The sequence below is a fragment of the Sinocyclocheilus anshuiensis genome, unplaced genomic scaffold, assembly GCF_001515605.1.
Source record: "Sinocyclocheilus anshuiensis isolate Anshui unplaced genomic scaffold, SAMN03320099.WGS_v1.1 scaffold85, whole genome shotgun sequence".
Classification (NCBI taxonomy): domain Eukaryota; kingdom Metazoa; phylum Chordata; class Actinopteri; order Cypriniformes; family Cyprinidae; genus Sinocyclocheilus; species Sinocyclocheilus anshuiensis.
In genome coordinates this window covers 1,989,990-2,012,166 of record NW_015536800.1, presented here as the reverse complement: position 1 = coordinate 2,012,166, position 22,177 = coordinate 1,989,990, and the positions used below count along the sequence as shown (strand labels likewise).

The 22,177-nt window shown below is 37.6% G+C and overlaps 1 protein-coding gene across 2 annotated transcripts in view; it reads left to right on the top strand.

Annotated features, from left to right (window-relative positions):
* LOC107656328 (E3 ubiquitin-protein ligase RNF38-like) overlaps positions 1-22,177 on the top strand; it is a 36,721-nt gene that overhangs the window by 6,268 nt on the left and 8,276 nt on the right. For both annotated transcript variants that reach the window (XM_016444135.1, XM_016444126.1), the window contains exon 3: positions 12,643-12,704. In XM_016444135.1, the coding sequence (XP_016299621.1) occupies positions 12,643-12,704 (62 nt within the window). The remainder of the gene's footprint in view (positions 1-12,642; positions 12,705-22,177) is intronic.

Below are 22,177 nucleotides of genomic sequence, written 5' to 3'. Positions count from 1 at the left end.
GGAATTATATCGTATCGACCGAAATTAAGAAATATATCGTGATATCAATTTTGGCCATATCGTCCAGCCCTAGGTTTAAGTTAATAATTGACCCGATCGCACCGTCTGTCTAACAGCATCACAGCGCTTTACGATTTCAGTATAGCCGAATGGAAATTCCAAAATATTAAGTGTTCAAGCCTCTGGCATCCTTATTTCCTGCCACATGATGTGCTTAATCAGCTACAGCACTTCCTTTTAGCCATAGACAACAAGGTGGCGGGACCAAATGCACATGCGCCCATGTGTTCACACACCTAGAGTTAATGTAGCCACTGCTCGTATATATTGTTACAAGACAGGAGTGGGGCTTTGATTTACATAACACATGTGAAATTGAAGGAAAAAAATGAGTGCAAGACCTGTATGATTATGCATGAATGTGTGAAGGGGGTGGATTGTAATATCTCAGGTGTTGTGTTTTAAGCTCAGGTGTGTTTGCCTACTGGCAGTTGCTTTTTGTGGCCGAGCTGCGCAACACACACACTTTACTAAAAAGTCCAGACTGGAAATATCTGTCTGATGGAGTGAGTGTCAAGCAACCTGCTTTGCCTGCCTGCTGCCACCACTACACCAACTAGACTAGTGTGTGTGTGTGTGTGTGTGTGTGAGAGAGAGCTTTGTTGGGGCCATTTGTCATTAAGCAAGTCTTTGCTCTCTTCCTGTCCTATTATTTGTCCTGATATGCGAGTGCATCTAGGTGTGAGCAAGTGATATTGACTGGATGGATAATCAGAGGTACTTTACCTGAGAGTGTATATGTGATATTGACTAGTGGGGTATACAGTAGCTGTGTATGTGTGTGATATTGACTGAGATCAGATAGGCCGCTTTGATAATGAGAGAAGCTCGGCACACTGAAATCCCCTGAGTTCAACACCATCTGCTCTCAATACAGAAGCGCTCTCTCTCTTTGCCTCTCCCGTTCTCATTCCTCATCCCTTTATCTCTTTTGTCCACCCGATCCCCCTTTCATTTTCTCACACTGACTTTCCCTGTCCATTTACCTTCCTGCATATTTCATCCTCTCATAGAACTCATATTTGCCTGTAAATGCACATGTATGCATAGAGGGAGGAACCGTGTTAGACCCCCTGAGGCTTATTCTGCTAAAGGTGTTCGGTATTATTCTCAGCGCTGAGAGGAGAGGGAGAAAAAGGGCTATCAGGTCCCATAAAATCAATAGAGAAACGGATTTCTGGTGGGCTTGTGTGCATGCAGCCCCTCCGTCTGTGATTGTCTGTGTCTGAGCATGCACTCGTGTGTGTACATGTGGACAGTTCAAGATCATTTGAAGGGTGTAGAATCCCCCTGGGGCTGGTCCAGATCAAGCTCAGTTCTGCTGACTCTTAACAGAAATGTGGAGAGAGTATGTTAGAAGTGACCAAATGGATTAAAGATTTAAAACTTCCGATCGAAATGTAATGTGTCCTATAGGGCTGCACGATAAATTGAAATGGAATCGAGATCGCGATTCGACAGAAGAGCAGTAAATCTCCATCCGAAGGCCAGAGGGCGCTCTCGCGCTGAAACTCCAAATATGCCCCCAAGAAGTAATCCAGGAAATGCTGCAGCTGAATAAACAGAAGATTCAACTGCTTTCATTGATTCAATGTGACTAAAAAACACGACTACGGCAATATACGGTTTATCGGAGTTCTTATTATTATTTTTTGCGTAACTTGTCAGTGAACTATGGCTCTGTGTAGTAAATTCTGATCCATCTGAAAGCACGTGATGATGATTTCCTGTTGATTACAGAACCTGCATTACTAACAAATTGCGCATGACAATCGCATTCGATTAATCGTGCAGCCCTAGTGTCCTATTTTCTAATGATGAAGAGCAGGCACACACAATTTGGTTTTTCACAGTATTGGAGAGTGTCTGTCATTCATAAAATTCCGTCAGAGCTCTCAACCCCATGTGCATTTATGAAATATTTTGGTTAATTTAAATAGGATGTCACCTTAAAAATAAAGACCTAAAAGGGGATTTTTGCAGCAATACCATAAAAAGAACCACTTTTGGGTTCCCAAAAGAGCCTTTCAGTGCACAGTTCCTAAAAGAACCACTTTTTTTAAGTCTAAATAATGCCACTTTATTTCTGTGGATGTTAAATATTCTTCATGGAACCATAGATGCCATTAAAGAACCATTATTTTTAAGAGTCTGTTAAGAAAGTAATATTATCAGCTGTGTTTAACATTGTGTTATATTACGTTGAAATCCATAGCACCGTGTTCTTCAGATTTTCTGTTAAAATCAGCAGAGAAATGTTTGAAAGCCCTCAAATTTTGGTCTGAGCTTAACAAAGAGTGTGAGAAGACAACCAGTATGGATGTTTGTATGTCAGTTGTGTAGTTTCTTATTTTTGATGGAAGAGTTTCCCTTTCATGGGAACTTCGAACTGCGTCCTCTAGGGGTCGCTATGGGGAACGCCTCATCGTGACCCGTGTCTGAAGCATACATTGAAAAAACACCAACTCGTTGGCCGGCGACAGCCATGTCGTCACTACCGGTGCGACTATAGTATAAATAGGCGCCGGGAGCATACATCATTCTCTTCTTCGTCTTCATTGACTGTGGGGCCTACTCAGGGAACCATGGTTACATAAGTAACCTGAGACGTTTTATTTGAACCTTTTTAATGATTTGGTTAAATTGTTTCTCAAACTGATTTTATAAATTACACAAACAGGAGGAAGAATATGAAAAGTGTGATGTGAGTTATAACACAGCATTTGACTCAATCTTTTTAAGCAGGTGAGAAAATTAATCTTGGCAAAAAACAATGTGTATTAGGGTGTTTTCAGTTCTGTAGTTTGTTTGCTTTAAAACAGGGACTAACTCACTGTGTGCTGGCTCACAGGTTTTATCTTATAGTCCATCAACTTATTAACATGCTTATCACTTATCAACATATTTTAACCTCAAGGTGATCTGTCTTTTTCTTGAATGCGAATTTGAGCGCTATTAGTTAATGTAAGCATGAACACTGCAAACTAAAGAGAAAATTCACCAGCTTCTCAAATGCTCCAAACAAACTAGGCTAGGTGTGAAAATACTCGTGAGGTGAGCCTCTGCATTATGCCGTTTGCTACAAAAACATATTTGCTTGTAGGTGGCAGTCTTTCAAGTGATGATTCAAATGAATCGAATAATTTCAAATTGCAGTTTGTTACAATAAATCAGGGTGTGAGTGGATTGCAAGTTTATTTATGTTAGGTTTTTATTTTAGTTCTTGTCATTTGTTTTCATTTAATTGCTATCCTGTAGTGGCTGTGGTGCATCTCAACTATTGATGTTTGTATTGGCCGTGAGAATCTGCCAGTAGGGCTGTAAAGCTGGAGAGAGTGTCACAGTGTTTTAGAGCTAGCCATAATCTTAGTGTCTCAACTCCTGCTAATTTAAAGGACACGATTGAAATGGTCGAGCCTTGTTTATCCGGCTTCATGACTCTCGTTTAAGGATGGGCAAGCTTGTATTATGAGGGCCCAGCTGGTCCCCAGAGCTAGCGTGGGCTGTTTTGTGAGTCCATTCCCAGGTTTAGTCTGGCAGTCCGAACAACAGCATATATTTTAGCGCACTCAGCTCTATGAGACACTTGGGCCCAAATCAGAACGTTGCAGAACTCCACTTAACATGAAGACAACTGTTGCTGCGTGCTCAAAATCAAGCCGGTGACCCTGAAGGACTCTTCAGTTTTCACCTTGAGTAGGTCTGTGTCTCATGCGCACACACATACGCACAGTGGGCTGTTCAGCAGGCAAGGTGCAGCGCGGGAGATGAGCGCTGGGCTTTGTAGTGTCAGTAAGCTGTTTTAATTGGACTGCGCTCCTGATCATTATTTAAACCAGTAGCGCAGTTTGAGCATTAGCACAAGCCCTCATCCCTAGCTCTCAATAAACCATTCAGAAAGCACGGCCGTTTCCTTTCAGCCCAGGAACAGAGGAACAGGGACGAGTGTTAAAGGGAAGGCTGGAGGTTTTCTCCTCTACTGCACTGACCTGGCACCATCTTCAGAGAGAAGTGAGAGCAGACAAAAAAAAGCAGAACAGACGCTCAGAAGTGCTTACAGGTGCCAGGTGTGTTGAAAGAGAAAAGGATGAAGGTGGAGAAAGGGAGAGGATGGGTTTGCGGTTGAAATAAATCACATGATTGAATATTATAAACCTTTTTTAGACTTTAAATTATGATATTAGCCTTTATATGGTGCTGTGTGTGAATCTATACACACACACAATGTCCTCACCACAGCAGTAAGAAGCATGTTTTATCACTCCTATGAAATATGGGTGTGAATTCAGCTGGAATTTGGCTGGATTTGTGCCGTGCAGACAGCCAGCTGTCAGAAAGCCAAGCGTTTTGTATGCGAGTAAGTGTGTGAGAGCATTCACTTATTTTCCTGCAGTCTAAACTCAACTAGACTCTATAAAACTGGTCCTAAATGCTGATTGGTCAATGCAGGATTCCAGTTGCATGAAAATTCATTAGTGTCTGCTATGACACAGAATACGTGTTTGTTGCTGAGTTGACATGTCAAGGACTGTATCATTTTGCAGAAATATGGCACTAATTGAATTTGCAAAATGCATTTTAAGGAATATTTGTGTGCTTTTTATTTTTTGTGGTAACCATTTTGTAGAAAACGATAAGCTGCAATAAACAATTTTGTTGGTAATATTACAAGAAAACGCAAAATGCAGTGTGCAGCATGTATGCATTGCAAATAATCCAACAAAGTTGTTCTGGTTAAACTTCATGACATGAACTTTTTATTTTTACTTATTGCGCACATATTTCACGATGTTGGGCAATATGGTTAAGATTTGGTCTGTTACAGTTTGATGCAAAGTCATTCAAAAGCATAGTCAATAGAATAAACGTTTCTTTTAAATATTTTTGGAAATGTTCAAAGTGGAGTAAAGTCCAATAATTTTAAGTAAACGCTTACCTTATTTGAATCATGATACAGATGTAGTGTTGTCCTAAACTGTGCAGCTTAACTGAACATCACTGAAGTTTGCTAATGAACGACCAGTGTTTCCTCTTGTGCAGCATATTCTTATGGTCAGTAAGCAGATGCTCATTAACTGCAGTTTAATTATTTTTATTTTTTGTGCACCCAATTTACTCTCTTTGGTTGTGATGGTTTCTTCAAGGCTTTGAGACTTTGAGTTTTTCAAAAGCAAGGTAACATCAGAAGTCCTAATGCTGCACAGTATATGCGTCAGTTGTATGTAAATAAAGTCAAACCCAACTCTTGATTCATTGTCATTACTGAACAGGTGCAAAAAAGGACTCAACTTCATGCTCAATTTTCCCAGTGTTCATCAAAGCTGAATCCACTCGGGAGCAAACAGCATTGTGGTTCACTCCATTCCTGTGTCTGTCTTTATGAGAGCTCCATCCTGCGCTCCGGTCTTTGTGTTTGTTGGAGACCAAAGCATAAGTGTGGCTTATCTCAAACCGCATTGACCTCTCGTCTCTGTGTAAATCTCACGTCTGACGTCAGACTTTACCAAGACCAATCTCAACTTTAGTCCCAGCCCAGCGTCACTCTATAGAGCCTATTACTGTAAATGGGATTTGAGCTGGCCATAGAGTTGAATTTGCTAGATGGTTAACCGAGAGGCTTGGTGCAGAGGATCTGATTGGGGTTTATAAAACCAGTTTTGTCACTGTCAGACAAGCTACAGCCTTCTCTGTATGCACATCTGAAGAAGAGAAACACTGGAAAGAGACAAACCAAAGCAAAGCGTGTTTAAGTGGCCTGTGGAAGATTTGTTGAGAGGTCGAGAGAGGTAGACTACGTAGTAAGAGATAGAGAGAAAGAGAGGGAGTGGATGTGTGTGTCTTTCTGGTGTCCCTTTCTTTGCGTTACATTAGCCAAATCTTGCTCTCGCCCTCTCCCCTGTTCTATCACACTCTTGAACTCGCTCATTTAAACTCCTCTTACTTCCTTTCTCGCTTTTTCTCTCTTGCTCTGTTGGCTCAACTTTTCCAACTCTGACCTTCCTTCCTTTTTTTTTTTTTGCTGCGTTTTAAGATAGATGTGTAGCTCTCCATCTGTCCCTTTCCTCATAATAATGATAATAATAATGATGATGATAATAATGATAACAATAATGATAATAACATTTTGTAATAATAAAAAAATTATTATTCACTGTAAAAATATTGTCATGGTATAATAGATTGTTTATGGTTTTTTGATCTACTATTGATTATTTTATTTCAGTTAACAAAAATGTTTTAACAATTTTAGTTGAGGTTAAAACTGGTAAACTAAATAACTATGGTGACCTTTTCCAGGAACAGATAAAACTACATTTAAGTCGAAGCACTAAAATTACTATTTGGAAGTAAAAAAATGTATAAAAATAAATTCAACCTAAATGGTAATGTTTAAAAACAAAAAATGGTAAAAAAAAAAGAAATAAACAAAAATAAAAAAATACCAACCTCATAATAAACTAAATACAATACAACTAAAATTAAAATGAATATATAAATGAAAATATAAAAATAAAAGCTAATTAAAAATATTATATTGTTTTTTAAACATAACTATAAATATTAAAATGGTAAACCATATTTATACCAGTGCAGCATAACAATGAATTTTCCTAATTTATAAGCTGTTAACAACTGATATTAAAAGTAATAAGGCAACATTAGTGCTGTCAGACTTTCTTTCTCTCGCTGTTATTTTTCTTGGTCTGTTCTGTCCTCCTTTTTAAATTCATAATGCAAAGTGCTACAGCAGAGGAATTTGTGTGTGTGTGAGCATGAATGTCAGTGTTTTCTGGAGGTTAATGTCAATGCTCAATTTGAGTTGGCAGAGGTTTTTGTTGTTGTTGTTGTCCCCATAATTTTCCCCATAATGTGGAGAAGGCTATGCCTGTTTTTGTAGTGTGTAGGGGGAGAGCAAGAGAGGACCCTGGAATCATGTGACAGAAGCTAACGATGGATAGATGGGCTCAGGCAGGAGGGAAGGATGGAGCGGGAATGGACAGATAAAGCTGATGCACTCTGAAGCTCAAAGAAAAATCAATAGTAGCCGAGAGGGGAAGCCTTAGTCCCCTGTCTTTCTCCCTCTCTCTCTCCATTTTCCCTGGATCTCTTTCCTTCCCATAACATCAGTCAGGACACCTCTCGTCTGCCCCTTCCCCCACAATGACACCAGGGTCTCCTCTTTCCTCTTCTAGATGGTTTGTGGAGAAATGAGGTCCAAAATGAATGCTCTGTGAGCACCATATTCAAGTAAATATTGGCTTTGCCAAATAAATAAACCATGGCCATCTGCTGATTAAGTTGAACTGCAAGCCTAATCATTTGACCTTCGCTGATGACAGTCACATACATGATTCAAACTGAAAGATGTATAATCAAACTGAACAAAATGTTTGTCATGGCTCTAACAACTTAAGTGGAAAATGTGCCATCAGAATTTACAATGTACAGTGTTTCCCCTATTTGGGGGGGGGGGGGGATACATCATATTTTGCTTTCAAAATATGCTTTGAAAGCATAAAAACAAGTTTCATTTATTCTTACAATAGCCTTGATTTTTTGTTCGGAAATTCTGTGTTGTGTATTTACATTTTTTAAGGCATAAACATTCATTTAATCTATCTTTTAAGTAATGAAAATTAAACACATTTTTTGGGGGGGAAAATAAAGGTAATTTAATATTACATTTTTTATTTTTTTCTGGACTCCTTTTTAATGGTTAAATTAAATTTTATTAATCAAAAAGCATGTCTAATTAATTAAAATCATGAAACAAACAATTTAACATCAATTTCTAAAAAATTTAACAAAAATTACGTTTAGGGCCCTAGGAATTTTTTTTTCCCCAATCTTATGTTTTATTGTTACCAAATTCAGTTTTAGCATGTCTAATTATTTGAAAGCATAAAAACAAGTTTAATTTATTCTTACAGTAGCCTTATGATTTTTTTGTTCGGAAATTCTGTGTTGTGTATTTACATTTTTTTAAGGCATAAACATTCATTTAATCTATCTTTTAAGTAATGAAAATTAAACAAATTGTATTTTTTGGAAAATAAAGGTAATTTAATATTACAATTAAAACACTGAAGAAATATTGTATGATTATTCCTTAAAAATAAGGTTTTAATAATTTTAGTAGTAGTAGTAGCAGCCTATTACGTACATTCTGCTGAACAACAGTAATATATTTCTGCCACAATGCCTTTAAGTTAAACCGAACTTTTATTTTGACGGGTTGCCGTGAATACCTTTACATTTCTGTGTGTATATGATATGAGGATAGTTTTACTCAAATGAAACGGTCAAATGCTCATGTAGTGACTCTCAGAGCAGTCCTGAAGATGTTGTTCATGTATTTATGTCCTCATTTAGTGAGACGGCAGACCACCGCAAGCTTCAGCGCGACCATAACGTAGAGACCGAAATGACATGGCGTCGTGTAAATAAGATAAATAACATAAGGCTATTTAGTTTGTTTAATAAAAGAACAAGGTATAGACCCATTCTATCGGAAAGGTAACTTTAAATGACTTCTGTTGTGATCTGGCGCTATAGAGAAAATATAATTAAATAAAATTAACTCTACCTTCAAGGGGGGCGGGCCGCCCCTGATATAATGGCAGGGGAAACGCATATTTTTTTTAGCAGAAATACTGTTTTTTTTCTTAACTGTTGTGACTGGTGCAGATTTGTCATTTAAAAATGTTATATAATTTACTCTCCTGTTTAAAAGTTTTGGGTTAGTGATTATTTTTTTAATTAATTTTAAAAAATCATTTTAAATTTAATGAATGCTGTTAATGCAGCATGGCATCGATCAAACAAGACGTAAAGTTGAGTAATAAAATGTCTGTAACAAATGTTTGTAGTCACGGGAAGAAGGAGGCGGGAACCGGCGAACATTTAAAACTTTAATAAAATAAACAAACACAAAATGAAAGTAAAGCGGCAGCCCCTCGCGGACGACTGCCGCACACAAAATAAAATCCAGGCCTGGTCCTCTCTCGTCCAACACTGTTGTCACTCCTTCTTTTATCCTTCCGGAGCTCCTCCGTGGGACTCGAGACCGGTGAGTGGTGCAGGTGTCGCGCATTAGCAATTACTCCACCGGCCTCGCTCCGTTCCCACGGCTCTCGGCCCCGCCCCTCTCGTCACAATGTCTATTTCAAATAGGCCTAAATGCTGTTCTTTTGAACATTCTATTCATCAAAGAAAAGTGGGGGAAAGTCATGGTTTCCACAAAAATATTAAGCAGCACAACTTGAGCACCAAATCAGCATATTATAATGATTTCTGAAGAATCATGTGACACTGAAGACCATCAGCTTTACCATCACAGGAATAAATTATATATTAAAATATAAAAGCTATTTTAAATTGCCCCCCCCCACCAAAAAATGCAGCCTTGGTAATCATAATTTTTTTCACTACATTAAAATCTTACAGACCCATCTTACTTCCCAATCGAAGTTTTGAATGGTAGTGTACTTTATTACATTTATGTAAATATTATGTAATAATATAGTATATTAAAATACAATTTAATGACCAATAAGAAATGTTTCTTTGAGGATGGGTTTCATCAACTACCTCATGATTTGATGCACATTGCGGTAGCCTACATATGTCATGATTCAGTGCATTCGGATGCGTCAATATGATTTACAGGATTACAAGTGAAAACTTTTTCACTCCGCGTCGCCCCATCAAGCTCTCGCTGGATCCGCTCCTCTGCTATCAACGAGAGGAACGTCTGTACTTCCTCAACAGACAACGAAACAGCCACTTTTTGGTTGTTAAAAAAGGCGCTTGTTCAAAACAGTTGTGTTCGATCCTTCGCTGGCTGTGCTGATCTAAATCTAGCGGTTCTGTTGTGTTTGTGTCGCAAGTTCAGTGACTCAGGTAGTGACGGTTCTCTCCGGCCAATCCGTGATCAGCAGAGTTTACACGTCACGTTTTGGTAACGGTACGGTTCACTTGGAACCTAAAAAAAAAGTACCAGGTACTGTTCCCAGTGGAAAACCCCCCAAAAGTGAGCCGTACCGTGCCATACCATGCAGTGGAAAAGCGCCATAAATGACTCTCTCAGTCCCGGCCAGCGTCCCTCTGTCTTCTGCTGAGTGGGTCTTGCTTGCGGTCTATTCCCTTTCCCTCTGTGGGCCTCTTTCTCTTCCTCTCTCCCTCCTTCCCCTTCTTGCCTCCCCCTTCATTGCAAAAATATAATGTGTATATTGCAAAAATATAAATGTGTATTGCTCATTTGATGTCTCTTACATCATGTATCCCTTGTATCCTTAACAACATGTCATCGATGAGTTTGTTCTGTAACTGTGGACTGAAAATGCATCATGATGGTGAATTATGATGGAAAATTATGAATGATTATGACTAATATCTTCCTTATCTGCCCAGTTTTATTTAGCAAACTTTTGTATCAGGGCTCAACTTTTTCAATAGCCAGCACAAAAATGACTTGCCAATGTAATATATTTGCAAAAAATATATAAAAAAAAAAAAAAAAAATTAAAAAAGGAAAAAAAAAAATACCTAGTTAGAAAATACCCGGGTAAGTATTGGCAAAAATATTGTTAAAAATATAAAAAAAAAAAAAAAAAAAATTAAAAAAGGAAAAAAAAAAATACCTAGTTAGAAAATACCCGGGTAAGTATTGGCAAAAATATTGTTTGTATTATTTTATAAAATTATTTAGTTTATTGTTTTAGGCTATTGTTGTAAGTAATTGTTTCTGAAATCTTCCCAATAGTTAATGCTGCAATTTAATGTCCACTTTTCACAATCCAAGTAATTCTCAATGGATAAATTGAGTCCTGAAGTAATCTATTCCACTTCACAAGTAAAATGGGTCTGTGAGGGCTGTTTCATGCTGACCTGAATGCTTGATTTAAAAAAAAAATAAAAATTCGTACAGGCCTTGAGTTTGACTTGGGAGACCAGCTAAGAGATGCTGTGCTATAAACTCTGTAAATGGCACACATTTTAATTCTTTGAATTGAATTAAAACGTATTTTCATGCTGTATTTTTCAGACATTTACTTGCCTATGGCAACAGCTGGCATGACAGAGGGTTTTAAATATTGAGAAACTGAAATCATCAGTACTTCGCAAGAAATTTGTTAGTCCGTCAGTGGAAACATGATTCTGTCAGTGTAAAAATGTACCTTTAGAGCAAAGACATGTCTAGTTGATTAGACTCATCGCTCTGGTAGACTGAGGTTTAGTCAGTCACACACTGTACACACTGAGGCTAAAAATGAGGCTGACTTCTCTTCTTGGTGCTTTGTTTGTTCACACTAAGTTTGATTATGGACGTGACAACCGCATTTAGATGGAAACCCCCTTTTTTGCATGTTTTCAAAACGCCCCTTTTTTGTGTATGTTACTTTCAATCATGTTTATGAGTGATACTTTTTCAGATTTACCTCTATTTAATTTTTTTTTTTACATTTGTTTTATTTATTCTGTAACAACATTGGGAAAGATGTTATGTAAATGATAAATATTAGTTTTTTTTATATAAATGTTAATTACTAATTATTACGGTTTGTTTTATTATTACATTTTAATTATACTATTTAGCTGATAAATCGCAGCTACAAGCACAGCTATGATTTCCATTGTGTTTTAGATGGGATGGATCAAGAGTTTACTTGAGATGAATCGTTTGTTGGTTGTGCATGATATGGTTCGCTTGTGTGCTGTCAATATCCTCCTCATACCCGGGTTCATCTCTCTATCGCTCCCTCTCTCCGTGTTATCTCAGAGTCGTCAGTCACTCCTTGCTCTGTTATTGAGAGAAAAGAGACTAAAAAGAACTTATGGTGACAGAAAAATAGACGCACGAGTTCAAATAAAAAGCTTTTTTGTGGGCACTTCACACGCTCCTCGCTCGTACACACAAGCGTCCTTGTCCTTGGAGAGTTTTTTTGGGAGTGTTCAAGGGTAATCCGGTGCTTGTCTGATGAAATGTTCACAGAGACACTGGAAACACGCAAACAAACAGACGGGCAAAAAAAAAATACAGAAACAAAGACCCAAAGAAAACAAAAGGCTTTGGATGTGTTGTCATGAAAGCACCGTATAATCTAGGATTAATGTATTTATCGTCGCTCTCTCTTATGTATCTCTCCATCACAACAACAAGATGTCATCATCAATGGACAAACATTTACTTTAGAAACATCTAGAACACCTTTAGCGTAAGATTGACATTAAAGTAAATACGGTTTATCCGGTTTAGAAATGGTCATGTTAATCCAGGAGCTTGTACTGCAGAATTACACTTTATAGAGATCATTTGGTAGTGATAATTGATAGTGATTGTGATTACATTAACGTAATAACACACCAGGCAAGATTAAAGTAGTGCCCAGATGTCTCAACATGCTGCCGATATCCTGTAAAGCTGCAGGATCGAGAATCTGTTTTTGGACCTGTTGAAACTGTTGACTGCCAAACATGGCATACAAGCTGTAAATAATTATGCTGTATCACATGTTTGTAGTATTTTAGAGGCTTCAGTACACTTGGCTGTTGAGTTAACTGTTTTTGTGCTGTCTCTAGGTGCAATGGGAGGAGTATACCACTATCATTCAGAGCATGCGTGTGTCGACGCCACTGACAAGGTAAGACATCACTTCTTATGGCCGCTTACTAATGTAGACTAACAAACAGCCAAGTTCTTCATTCCTAATATTGACTTTTGCAGAGGATTTTGCAGTGCTACTCAAGGCTTTGGGCTACAAATGAATTGGCCATGAATGCACTAACTTTCGATTTCAAATCTAGTTTCCCTTTAAAAGTGGAATTCAGTTTGTCAGCATGTGGTTTTATGAAGTTTATCAGTAAATCATAATTTAAAGGTAGTTTGGTTTTTGTTACAATACTTTCTCTTACCCCAGCTACTTTATTGTAGTTATTCAAACACATACTGTTTTTAGCTTACTGTGTTGTGTTGTGTTGGTGAGATTTGAATCTGTGTGGTTATTTAATGGTAACTGTTTATATGAGAATGTGTAGTTAAACTTTTGTCAATAGTACTTTATCAAAAATTAAAAATATGTATGGGTAGAATTGTTTTTTTAATATAAATTTAAGGCCAGTTATTGGATTGCATTTAACTGTTCCCTCCCCCCCCCCCTTAAATGATTACTTTTATTCAGCATGGATGCATTAAATTATAACTTTATTCATGGAAGAATCCTAAAAAATCACTGTTTCCTCAAAAATATTAAGCAGCATAACTGTTTTAGGCATTAATAATAATAACTTTTTTTGAGCACCAGATTGGCATATTAGAATGATTTCTGAAGGATCATGTGACACTGAAGACTAATGGCTGCTAAAAATTCAGCTTTGCCGTCACAGGAATGAATTACATTTTAAAATACATTTTTGTTTTCTATTTTAATGTTTCACCGTATTACTATTTTTTATCAAATAAATGCAGCCTTGTGAGCATTGTGACTCTTCAAAAACAAAATCTTACCAACCTCAAACTTTTAGTTAGTTTAGGTAGTGTAGTCTAAAATAATACTGATGTATTATGAACAACATAAATTAACAATGAACAATAATTTTATAAACTGCAAAATAAACAACTTTTTTTTTTATTGGCACAGAACCACTTTAAGAAATCCATTTGCTGGATTTCATCAGAGTATGTTTTAATATATTTAAATCATTTTCATTTTAACCAACATGCACATTTACTTTGGGAAATGTATTGTTCTGTCATTGCTGGCCATTTAAAATCAAGAGCGAGAGGGCGTGAAGACAAAAAAACAAAAGGCAGTTCCTGCCCAGTTTTACTCCACTGTGTTTACAGGCAAAGGGAGAAGGAAGAAGGCTAGCTGACTGCAGCTCTGTGATTGGCTGAAACGGCCTCTGGAGGTGGACCTGTCCCTGTGAGGGAGGGCAAGAGGGAGGGGGAGGAATGCAAGCGGGAGGCGGGAGAGGAAGAAGGGATGATGTGAGAGAGAGAGAGAGGAAGAGGAAAGCATGCAAAGGGGGAGCGGGGGCACTAATGATTTCACCTCCAGCTGTGGGACATGGAGAGAGGGGAATAGTGGCAGAGAAATGGATGGCTGTCGAAATGAAGGGAGTGGAAAAAGACTGGTGGGGCTGTGTTGGTGCAAGCGAGAGACTGAGTTATGATCCGAATGAGACTAAGGGAATTTAGTCTGTGTTTCTGAGAGGATTTTGAACCATAAAAATGCTTTTGCTGCTCTTAGTGGCAGAAAAGAAACCAGGCCAACAACCCTTACCATTTCCTGTTTTTGACAAACGTGTATGTGAGGGAGAAACATCACACACACACACACACACACACACACACACACACACACAGAACAGAATAGCGTTTGGGCCCGTGGGTAACTGCGTCTCATCGTGTGTGTGCTGACTGTTCAGAACTAAACAAAGCATATTTGGGGTGTGTGGAGCCGTTTTGAAAGCTATGTGCTTGCTGCTGGCTGTATATATGAACAGCAGAACAGGACGTGTTGGCTCTTGGGAGGTCCTGAATATAGAGCGCTGAAACTGAGACGTGTGTGAGAGTGTGTGTGTCCATTCCTAGGCCTCCGCACAGGCAGAAACAAGCTCTCTATGGTGTAGAATGTAGAGGCGGCCTCAAATGGTTTTGCCTGTCAGAGGGAGGAAAAAGAGGGAGGAGAAATGAAAGGCTGGAAAATAATGAGACTGAGGAGATGAGGGGGACCCGCTTATTCGGAGCACTTTCATAAAGTCCCAGCGTTTGAAGAGCAGTCACCCAGCGCAAGGACTCTATAGACTCAGCCTATTAAATATTAAAGTATTACACTGAAACAGAAGCACATTGTGGATTCTCACATCAAAGCGGTGCTTCGGTTAGGCGTGTGAGGATGAGGAATCTCCTGCTGATTGTTATTTCGGAAGGTTGGAAAATGCGGCATCTCGTGTTGTCAGTTCCTAGCAAGTAGTGCAGTTTGGTACTTTAATATTTCCCCTACAGATGCGTCCAGTATTTGAGAGCATGTAAAAGTTTAGTCTTTGATTGCAACACTACAATTCTGGGTAGAGATGCATCACAATAGTTGACTACTCACCCAACGGCCAGCTGACCAATTATAATACTATTATTATTGTTATTGTTGTTATTATTATTATTATTATTTTAACTTAAAATATGTTTGATATAGTGGTTGTGCTTTAAATTAGCATGGTGACATTATATATTTAAAAAAAAGTTGCTTCTTTAAATTCAACCCCTTTAAAGCACACTTTATAACACACTTTTTATTTATTTTTTAAAAGTAACAATCCATCTCACTGAAACCTGCCTAATTATAAATGCCTAGTTCATTATGGAGTTTTGCTAATTTCATGCTTTAGTGTTGCTACGCAAAGAAACACATGTTAGTGGACTAGAGATTTTCAGTGTTGCTTTATATGTGACCCTGGACCACAAACCCAGTCTTAAGTCGCTGGGGTATACAGGTGCATCTCAATAAATTAGAATGTCATGGAAAAGTTCATTTATTTCAGTAATTCAACTCAAATTGTGAAACTCGTGTATTAAATAAATTCAATGCACAAAGACTGAAGTAGTTTAAGTCTTTGGTTCTTTTAATTGTGATGATTTTGGCTCACATTTAACAAAAACCCACCAATTCACTATCTCAACAAATTAGAATACTTCGTAAGACCAATAAAAAAAACATTTTTAGTGAAGTATTTTCCTTCTGGAAAGTATGTTCATTTACTGTACATGTACTCAATACTTGGTAGGGGCTCCTTTTGCTTTAATTACTGCCTCAATTCGGCTTGGCATGATGGAGGTGATCAGTTTGTGGCACTGCTGAGGTGGTATGGAAGCCCAGGTTTCTTTGACAGTGGCCTTCAGCTCATCTGCATTTTTTGGTCTCTTGTTTCTCATTTTCCTCTTGACAATACCCCATAGATTCTCTATGGGGTTCAGGTCTGGTGAGTTTGCTGGCCAGTCAAGCACATCAACACCATGGCCATTTAACCAACTTTTGGTGCTTTTGGCAGTTCGGGCAGGTGCCAGATCCTGCTGGAAAATGAAATCAGCATCTTCAAAAAGCTGGTCAGCAGAAGGAAGAATGAAGTGCTCCAAAATTTCTTGGTAAACAGGTGACTTTGGTTTTCAAAAAACACAATGGACCAACACAAGCAGATGACATTGCACCCCAAATCAACACAGACTGTGGAAACTTAACACATTAAAAGAACCAAAGACTTAAACTACTTCAGTCTGTGTGCATTGAATTTATTTAATACACGAGTTTCACAATTTGAGTTGAATTACTGAAATAAATGAACTTTTCTACAACATTCTAATTTATTGAGATGCACCTGTATTTGTAGCAATAGCCAACAATATATTGAATGGGTCAAAATTATAGATTTTTCTTTTATGCCAAAAATAATTAGGATATTAAGTAAAGATCATGATCCAGTGAAGATATTTTGTAAATTTCCTACCGTAAATATATCAAAGCTTAATTTTTGATTAGTAATATGCATTGCTAAGACTTCATTCGGACAACTTTAAAGGTGATTTTCTCAATATTTCGTTTTTTTGCACCCTCAAGATTCCAGATTTTCAAATAGTTGTATCTCGGCCAAATGTCATGATCGTACATGATTTCAGGTCAGGTATAAATCTCAATTTAAAAAAATTGACCCTTATGACTGGTTTTGTGGTCCAGGGTCACATATTTCTTTAGTACTTACACAGTGTGCGCAAAACATTCCAGCCGTTTAACAACTCGAAAATATCGGAGTTGTTTACTCAGGCATATTTGGCTGTTGCGCTGTTTCATATTAGTTTGTCTCGTATTATGTTTTAGTGTTTAATTTAGTGTTTTAGTATCACATGCAGACACATGCAAACCACATATCAAAGATGTGATAGCTAACCAGTGAGAGTACATGATACAGGAGAAGTGTGAAAGGAAAAAGAAAACTGCCAAATTCCTTATTTAGGTTTGTAATTATGATATATATTTGCAGAACATTTTGTCAGAAAATTGTTGTTCTTTTATTGGACATTGGGGATTAACAGTCAAAAATCGAATTCGCCAGCTAACAGAAATGCTGATTCAGATGTGTGAACCATCAAGTATATGCATGAAAGCAAATTTTGTTTTTTTTTAGTAGTCAAATTTGCGTTGTAGCAGTTTGTTGACTTAAAATGTTAAAGATCTGAGCTGGTAAAAGGTTAAATCCCTCAAGATTGATCCCTGGACAACTACCATTGTGCCCTTCTGCAAGGCACTTAACCCCATATATCTAAGTGTACTGTTAGTCACTTTGGGCAAAAGCACTAGGGACACAACAGTACCGTATTATGGCTGAGTAGAAAAACCAACTTGTGAGTGAACCCTTTGCTTGCTTTTTGAAATATTTTGTGTAGTTTTAAGAAACCACTACAGAGAGAACTAAATTGTTTCCATTAACTGCTGAATTCAATATGAATATTATTTAGGTCATGCTTCTTGGTAGCCTTAAAGGGGTCATATGATGCGATTTCAAGTTTTCCTTTCTCTTTGGAGTGTTACAAGCTGTTCGTGAATAGATAAGATCCCTGAAGTTGCAAAGACTAAAGTCTCAAAACCAAATCAACATATTCTGTTACACCAAATACACAAAATAATGATCTTTAAAAAAGCATCATATGACCCCTTTAAAGTATTCTGTCACAGAGCCTGATTGAACATTCGTTGTTGTGACAGTCACTTAGTTTAGTGTGTTAGCTAGGTATAACCATACTGTATTTGTTGATATAAGCTACTGTGCAGTCATATACGTTAATTTTTAGTGGCTTAGTTGAGTTAACCTGCTGTTTCGTTTACAAAAATGCTTCTTAAACACAGAATTGGTATCAGAACCAGAATCTGTAAATCCCTTATGATACCCAGCCCTAGATATCCACAGCAGTGCTGACTGCTCTCAGATTGCATGGATATAGTGGCTGGGTGTTTAGCACTTTGCCAAGCTGCCTCACAATAGTAGTGGTTATTCCCTGTAGATAGTGTGGCCCCCCAGGCAGAGAGAGCTTGGTATTTGTTGAGCATGTGATGGCGGGTCCTGGAGCTGTAGTTTTTTAGCTCTCATATTCGTGTGACACTTAAGACTGTTTTGTGCTCCGCTACAATAAATACGATTAAAATGTTGGACCACCGAGTATGTTAAAAGTTTTCTCTAATCTTCTAACATGTTCAGATGCATGCATGTTGAGATTTTGTTCTCAGCACCCCTCACCCACTCATCTCCCCCAAACGTGGATGTACGGCCCCATTAATGTTTCATACTAATGGACCTGTCTGACCGGGTTTGGACAGATGTGTGTGTGTGTCTGTGTGTTTGAGTCATGCATCTCTGTTGCTGTTTGGCTTTGTCGTGAAGGTCTTGTGTGATCCTGTGCCTGTACGTGCATTTGTGTGTTTTGTTTGTTCGTTATGTGTGAACGCCTTGTAATTTGCATATGTGTGTGGGTGCATTTACTTAGCTGTAGTTTGAAGACAAATTTGATGACAACCTGCCATTATTGTCATTCAGCAACTTTCTAAAAAAAGCCAACAAAAAAAAAAACTTTTTATTTCAGCTAGTTATCAAGTCAGCATTTCTAATTTTCATTTAGTTTAACTTGATATGCTAAAATAACTAAAACTGAAATAAAAAATTAATAAAAACTATGTAAACCTGTGTCTACATATATACAAATAAAACACAAACTAACAACAAAATTACATAAAAAACTAAACATAATGTAAAAATAAAACGTATTCAAAATAAAACTATAATAGAATAGAAAATCTATCAAAATAAAAACTATAATAGTGCTCATTCAATAAATGCACAGCTAAACAGATTAGTTTTGAGTCTAGATTTAAATGTGGCTAATGTTTTAGCACATCTGATTTCTTCTGGAAGCTGATTCCAACTGCGGGCGGCAAAATAGCTAAAAGCGGACTCCCCTTGTTTTGTGTGAACCTCATGATCTGAGTGGTCTGTTAGGTTTATATTCAGTGAGCATATCTGCTATGTATTTAGGTCCTAGGCCATGGAGTGATTTATAAACGAGTAAAAGTACTTAAAAATCAATCCTAAATATAACTGGAAGCCATTGTAAGGACTTGAGGACTGGTGTGATATGCTCAGATTTTCTGGTTCTAGTCAGAATCCTGGCAGCAGTGTTCTGGATGAGCATGATATTAAAATATATTATTAATAATATTAATAAAATAAGTTATAGTACTAATAATATAATAATTGTAATAAAATGGTACAACTGTAGATGTCTCAATAACACAGCAAAGTAAAATGTATATATGTATGAGTGTTCTCTGGTCTTTGTATTATAATAACAGTAACATTTATATGAATGGTTTAGAATAGTTTTGGTATACTGTTTGTCCGTGTGTGTGTGCGCACGGTTGCTGGGTTTGGATGGCTGTGTATAAATGTCCTGAGGCTGTGTTCCAGGCACTGTTCATAGTTCATCATTTTCAATTCTGCACTTTCCCCCTCTGAGCCCCACCCTGTCACCCCCTGGGGCATCACTTCTGTCCTCCCCCCAGCTCTGCTTTCCATCCATCCATCCATCCACTCCCCCTTCAGCCCCAGTTTCTCATCCTTCCCTTCACCTTCCTCTCCCCTGCTCTCCTCTAATGGCTCTGAAGAAACCGAAGGACTGAGGGAAGACTAGTCCAAGGTCACTCTCTGGTTTCTTTTCTTTGTCTGAACTCAAATGTTTGAACATAGTGTATGTTAACAATGCAACACAGTACATATACAGTTAATATATATACATTTATGTGCATAACATGGTACCATTCTTTCTTTTTGTTTTTGGACCGAAGAACCATTTTACATGTACAAAAATCACCAACTCCAAGGATCACACGTTCATAAAAGCAAAGGCCAGCTGTGTAATTGTGTTGCAACTGTTTCTTATGGAGTCTTTTCAAGGGTAGTCAGCCCACAGTGGAAATAACCAGAATTTTCGCTATAAAGTTGTCATACAGGCCGACAGTGTGACCATATGGCCATCAGAACAGGAGAGGCATTTCAACACGCTTCTAGTTTTAATATCCAATTTTAGAACAAGGCTGTTAAAACTTCCATAGCTGTGCTGAAAATGACATCTTCAACTTTCCAAGGCTCTGCTCTAGTAAAACACTGTATCTGTACATAAAATGAATTTCCCATGAAGAATTCAGAACAGTGAGAGCTCTCTTGTTATTTAACTTTCCTTAGTGTAGTAACGCTAGAATCTAGTTAAGATTTTGGAAGGCATTTTTGAGTATTTTATTTGTAGCATGAATGTGTTATGAATATGTAAATTTTGTTTATTCACTATATAATAGTTATATTTTTTATATATTTTTTAGTTCAAAATTTAAAATGATTAGGTCAAACAAAGCAAAGCTTTTGAGGTTAAATATCATAAACACCCTTAAGACACCAAGACTCTTGTTAATCAGTAAATTATGAAGAAAGTCCCATTTGACACTGAATTTATTTATAAATTAAACTCTAATTAAATCCTGTTTTGTAAGAGGAAATATACACTACTATTCAAAAGTTTGGGGTCAGTAGGATTTTTTTTTTAAATGTTCAAAGGTCTCTTATGCTCACCAAGGCTGCATTTATTTGATTAAAATTACAGTAAAAACAATGTGAGATTGTTAAAAAAAATTACATATTTTCTGTTGTAATGTTTTAAAATGTAATTTCTCCGTGTTGAAAAGCTGAATTTTCCGCAGTTGCTCTAATCTTCAGTGTCACACGATCCTTAAGAAATCATTCTAATATGCTCATTTGTGTTCAAAATGCTTATCAATGATACATGAAACTGAACTTTTTTTTTGTCAGGATTCTTAAAAAAGGTAGTTCAGAAGAACAGCATATATTTTACATGGAAATCTTTTGTAACATTATAAATGTCTTTTTAATATCACTCTAAGTCAATTTAATACATTCTTGCTGAATACAAGTATTAATTTCTTTAAAAAGAAAAACAGAACGTTCCTGAAATGTATTTTCTATCCTTAAACCTCTCTGATCTGTTGTGTCCTCTCCCGATCCTGTTCTCTCTATTAATTGGGACAGTGATAGATGAGACAGGAAATGAAGTTGCAAATGGCCAAAAAATGATTTTCAAACATGTATATAATCACGTTTTGTGTGTGTGAGAGAAAGTGTGTAGACTGCATACAAAACAATTGATGTCATTGTTTTGAATGGGATCAGGCAGCTGACTCAGACGTTACTTTGCAAGGTCTCACCTCTTACACGGAGAGATGTAAAGGAGTGTCTGCTGGAAGGCTACACACCGAAGTGACATTTTTACCTCATGGAAAATGAGATGAGGGGGAATATACGGTGTATCTGTTTCAAGAGACATTTAAATAAACCTGACTCAAATCCATATGCAGATAAGTCTAGCCTGCTCCCCAGCTGTTTCCTGTTACTGATTTCTCACACACACTCAAGCCTTGCTCTGTGTCAGCGGCTGCTCTCTGTATCTCCACACTTGGCTTAACCTTGTTTTGTGTGAGCTCACTTTACCACCCACAACGAGTCAATGTGTGTGTGCTATCCGCTTGTTTTCCCCTTCCTTGTGGTTCTCGCCAAAATCACACGTGTGTTCTTTTAAGACGCGCCTCTAGTTTGCATCTTGAAAGCCTTACAGTGATGTGTGTGGGTTTTGTGTTTGAAAGTTTGTCTGAGTAACTTGTTAGTCACCCAAAAATGCTTTAGAAAGTCAGTCGTCCCTTTTCTGATGCCACCCCACGTAAACTATGACTCTTCCAAACTGAGTAGACCTAGAACCCATCATGCTATAAAGTGTTAGTGTGTGTTCTGTCATGAGTAAGTGTGTGTGTGTGTGTGTGTGTGTGTCATCTGACTTCCAGTAAAAGGTGATGAAGCTGATATGATGTGTTCAGAAATACCTGCATGTTCAAGCTTTGGTTACACATACTGATTCATGTGTCGCTGCATGTTTCTCCATGTCTTGGAGGAGACTGCTGACTTGGAGTTGAATGTGTTTGAGTAACACCGGCTGAGCAAGTGTGTGTGTGTGTGT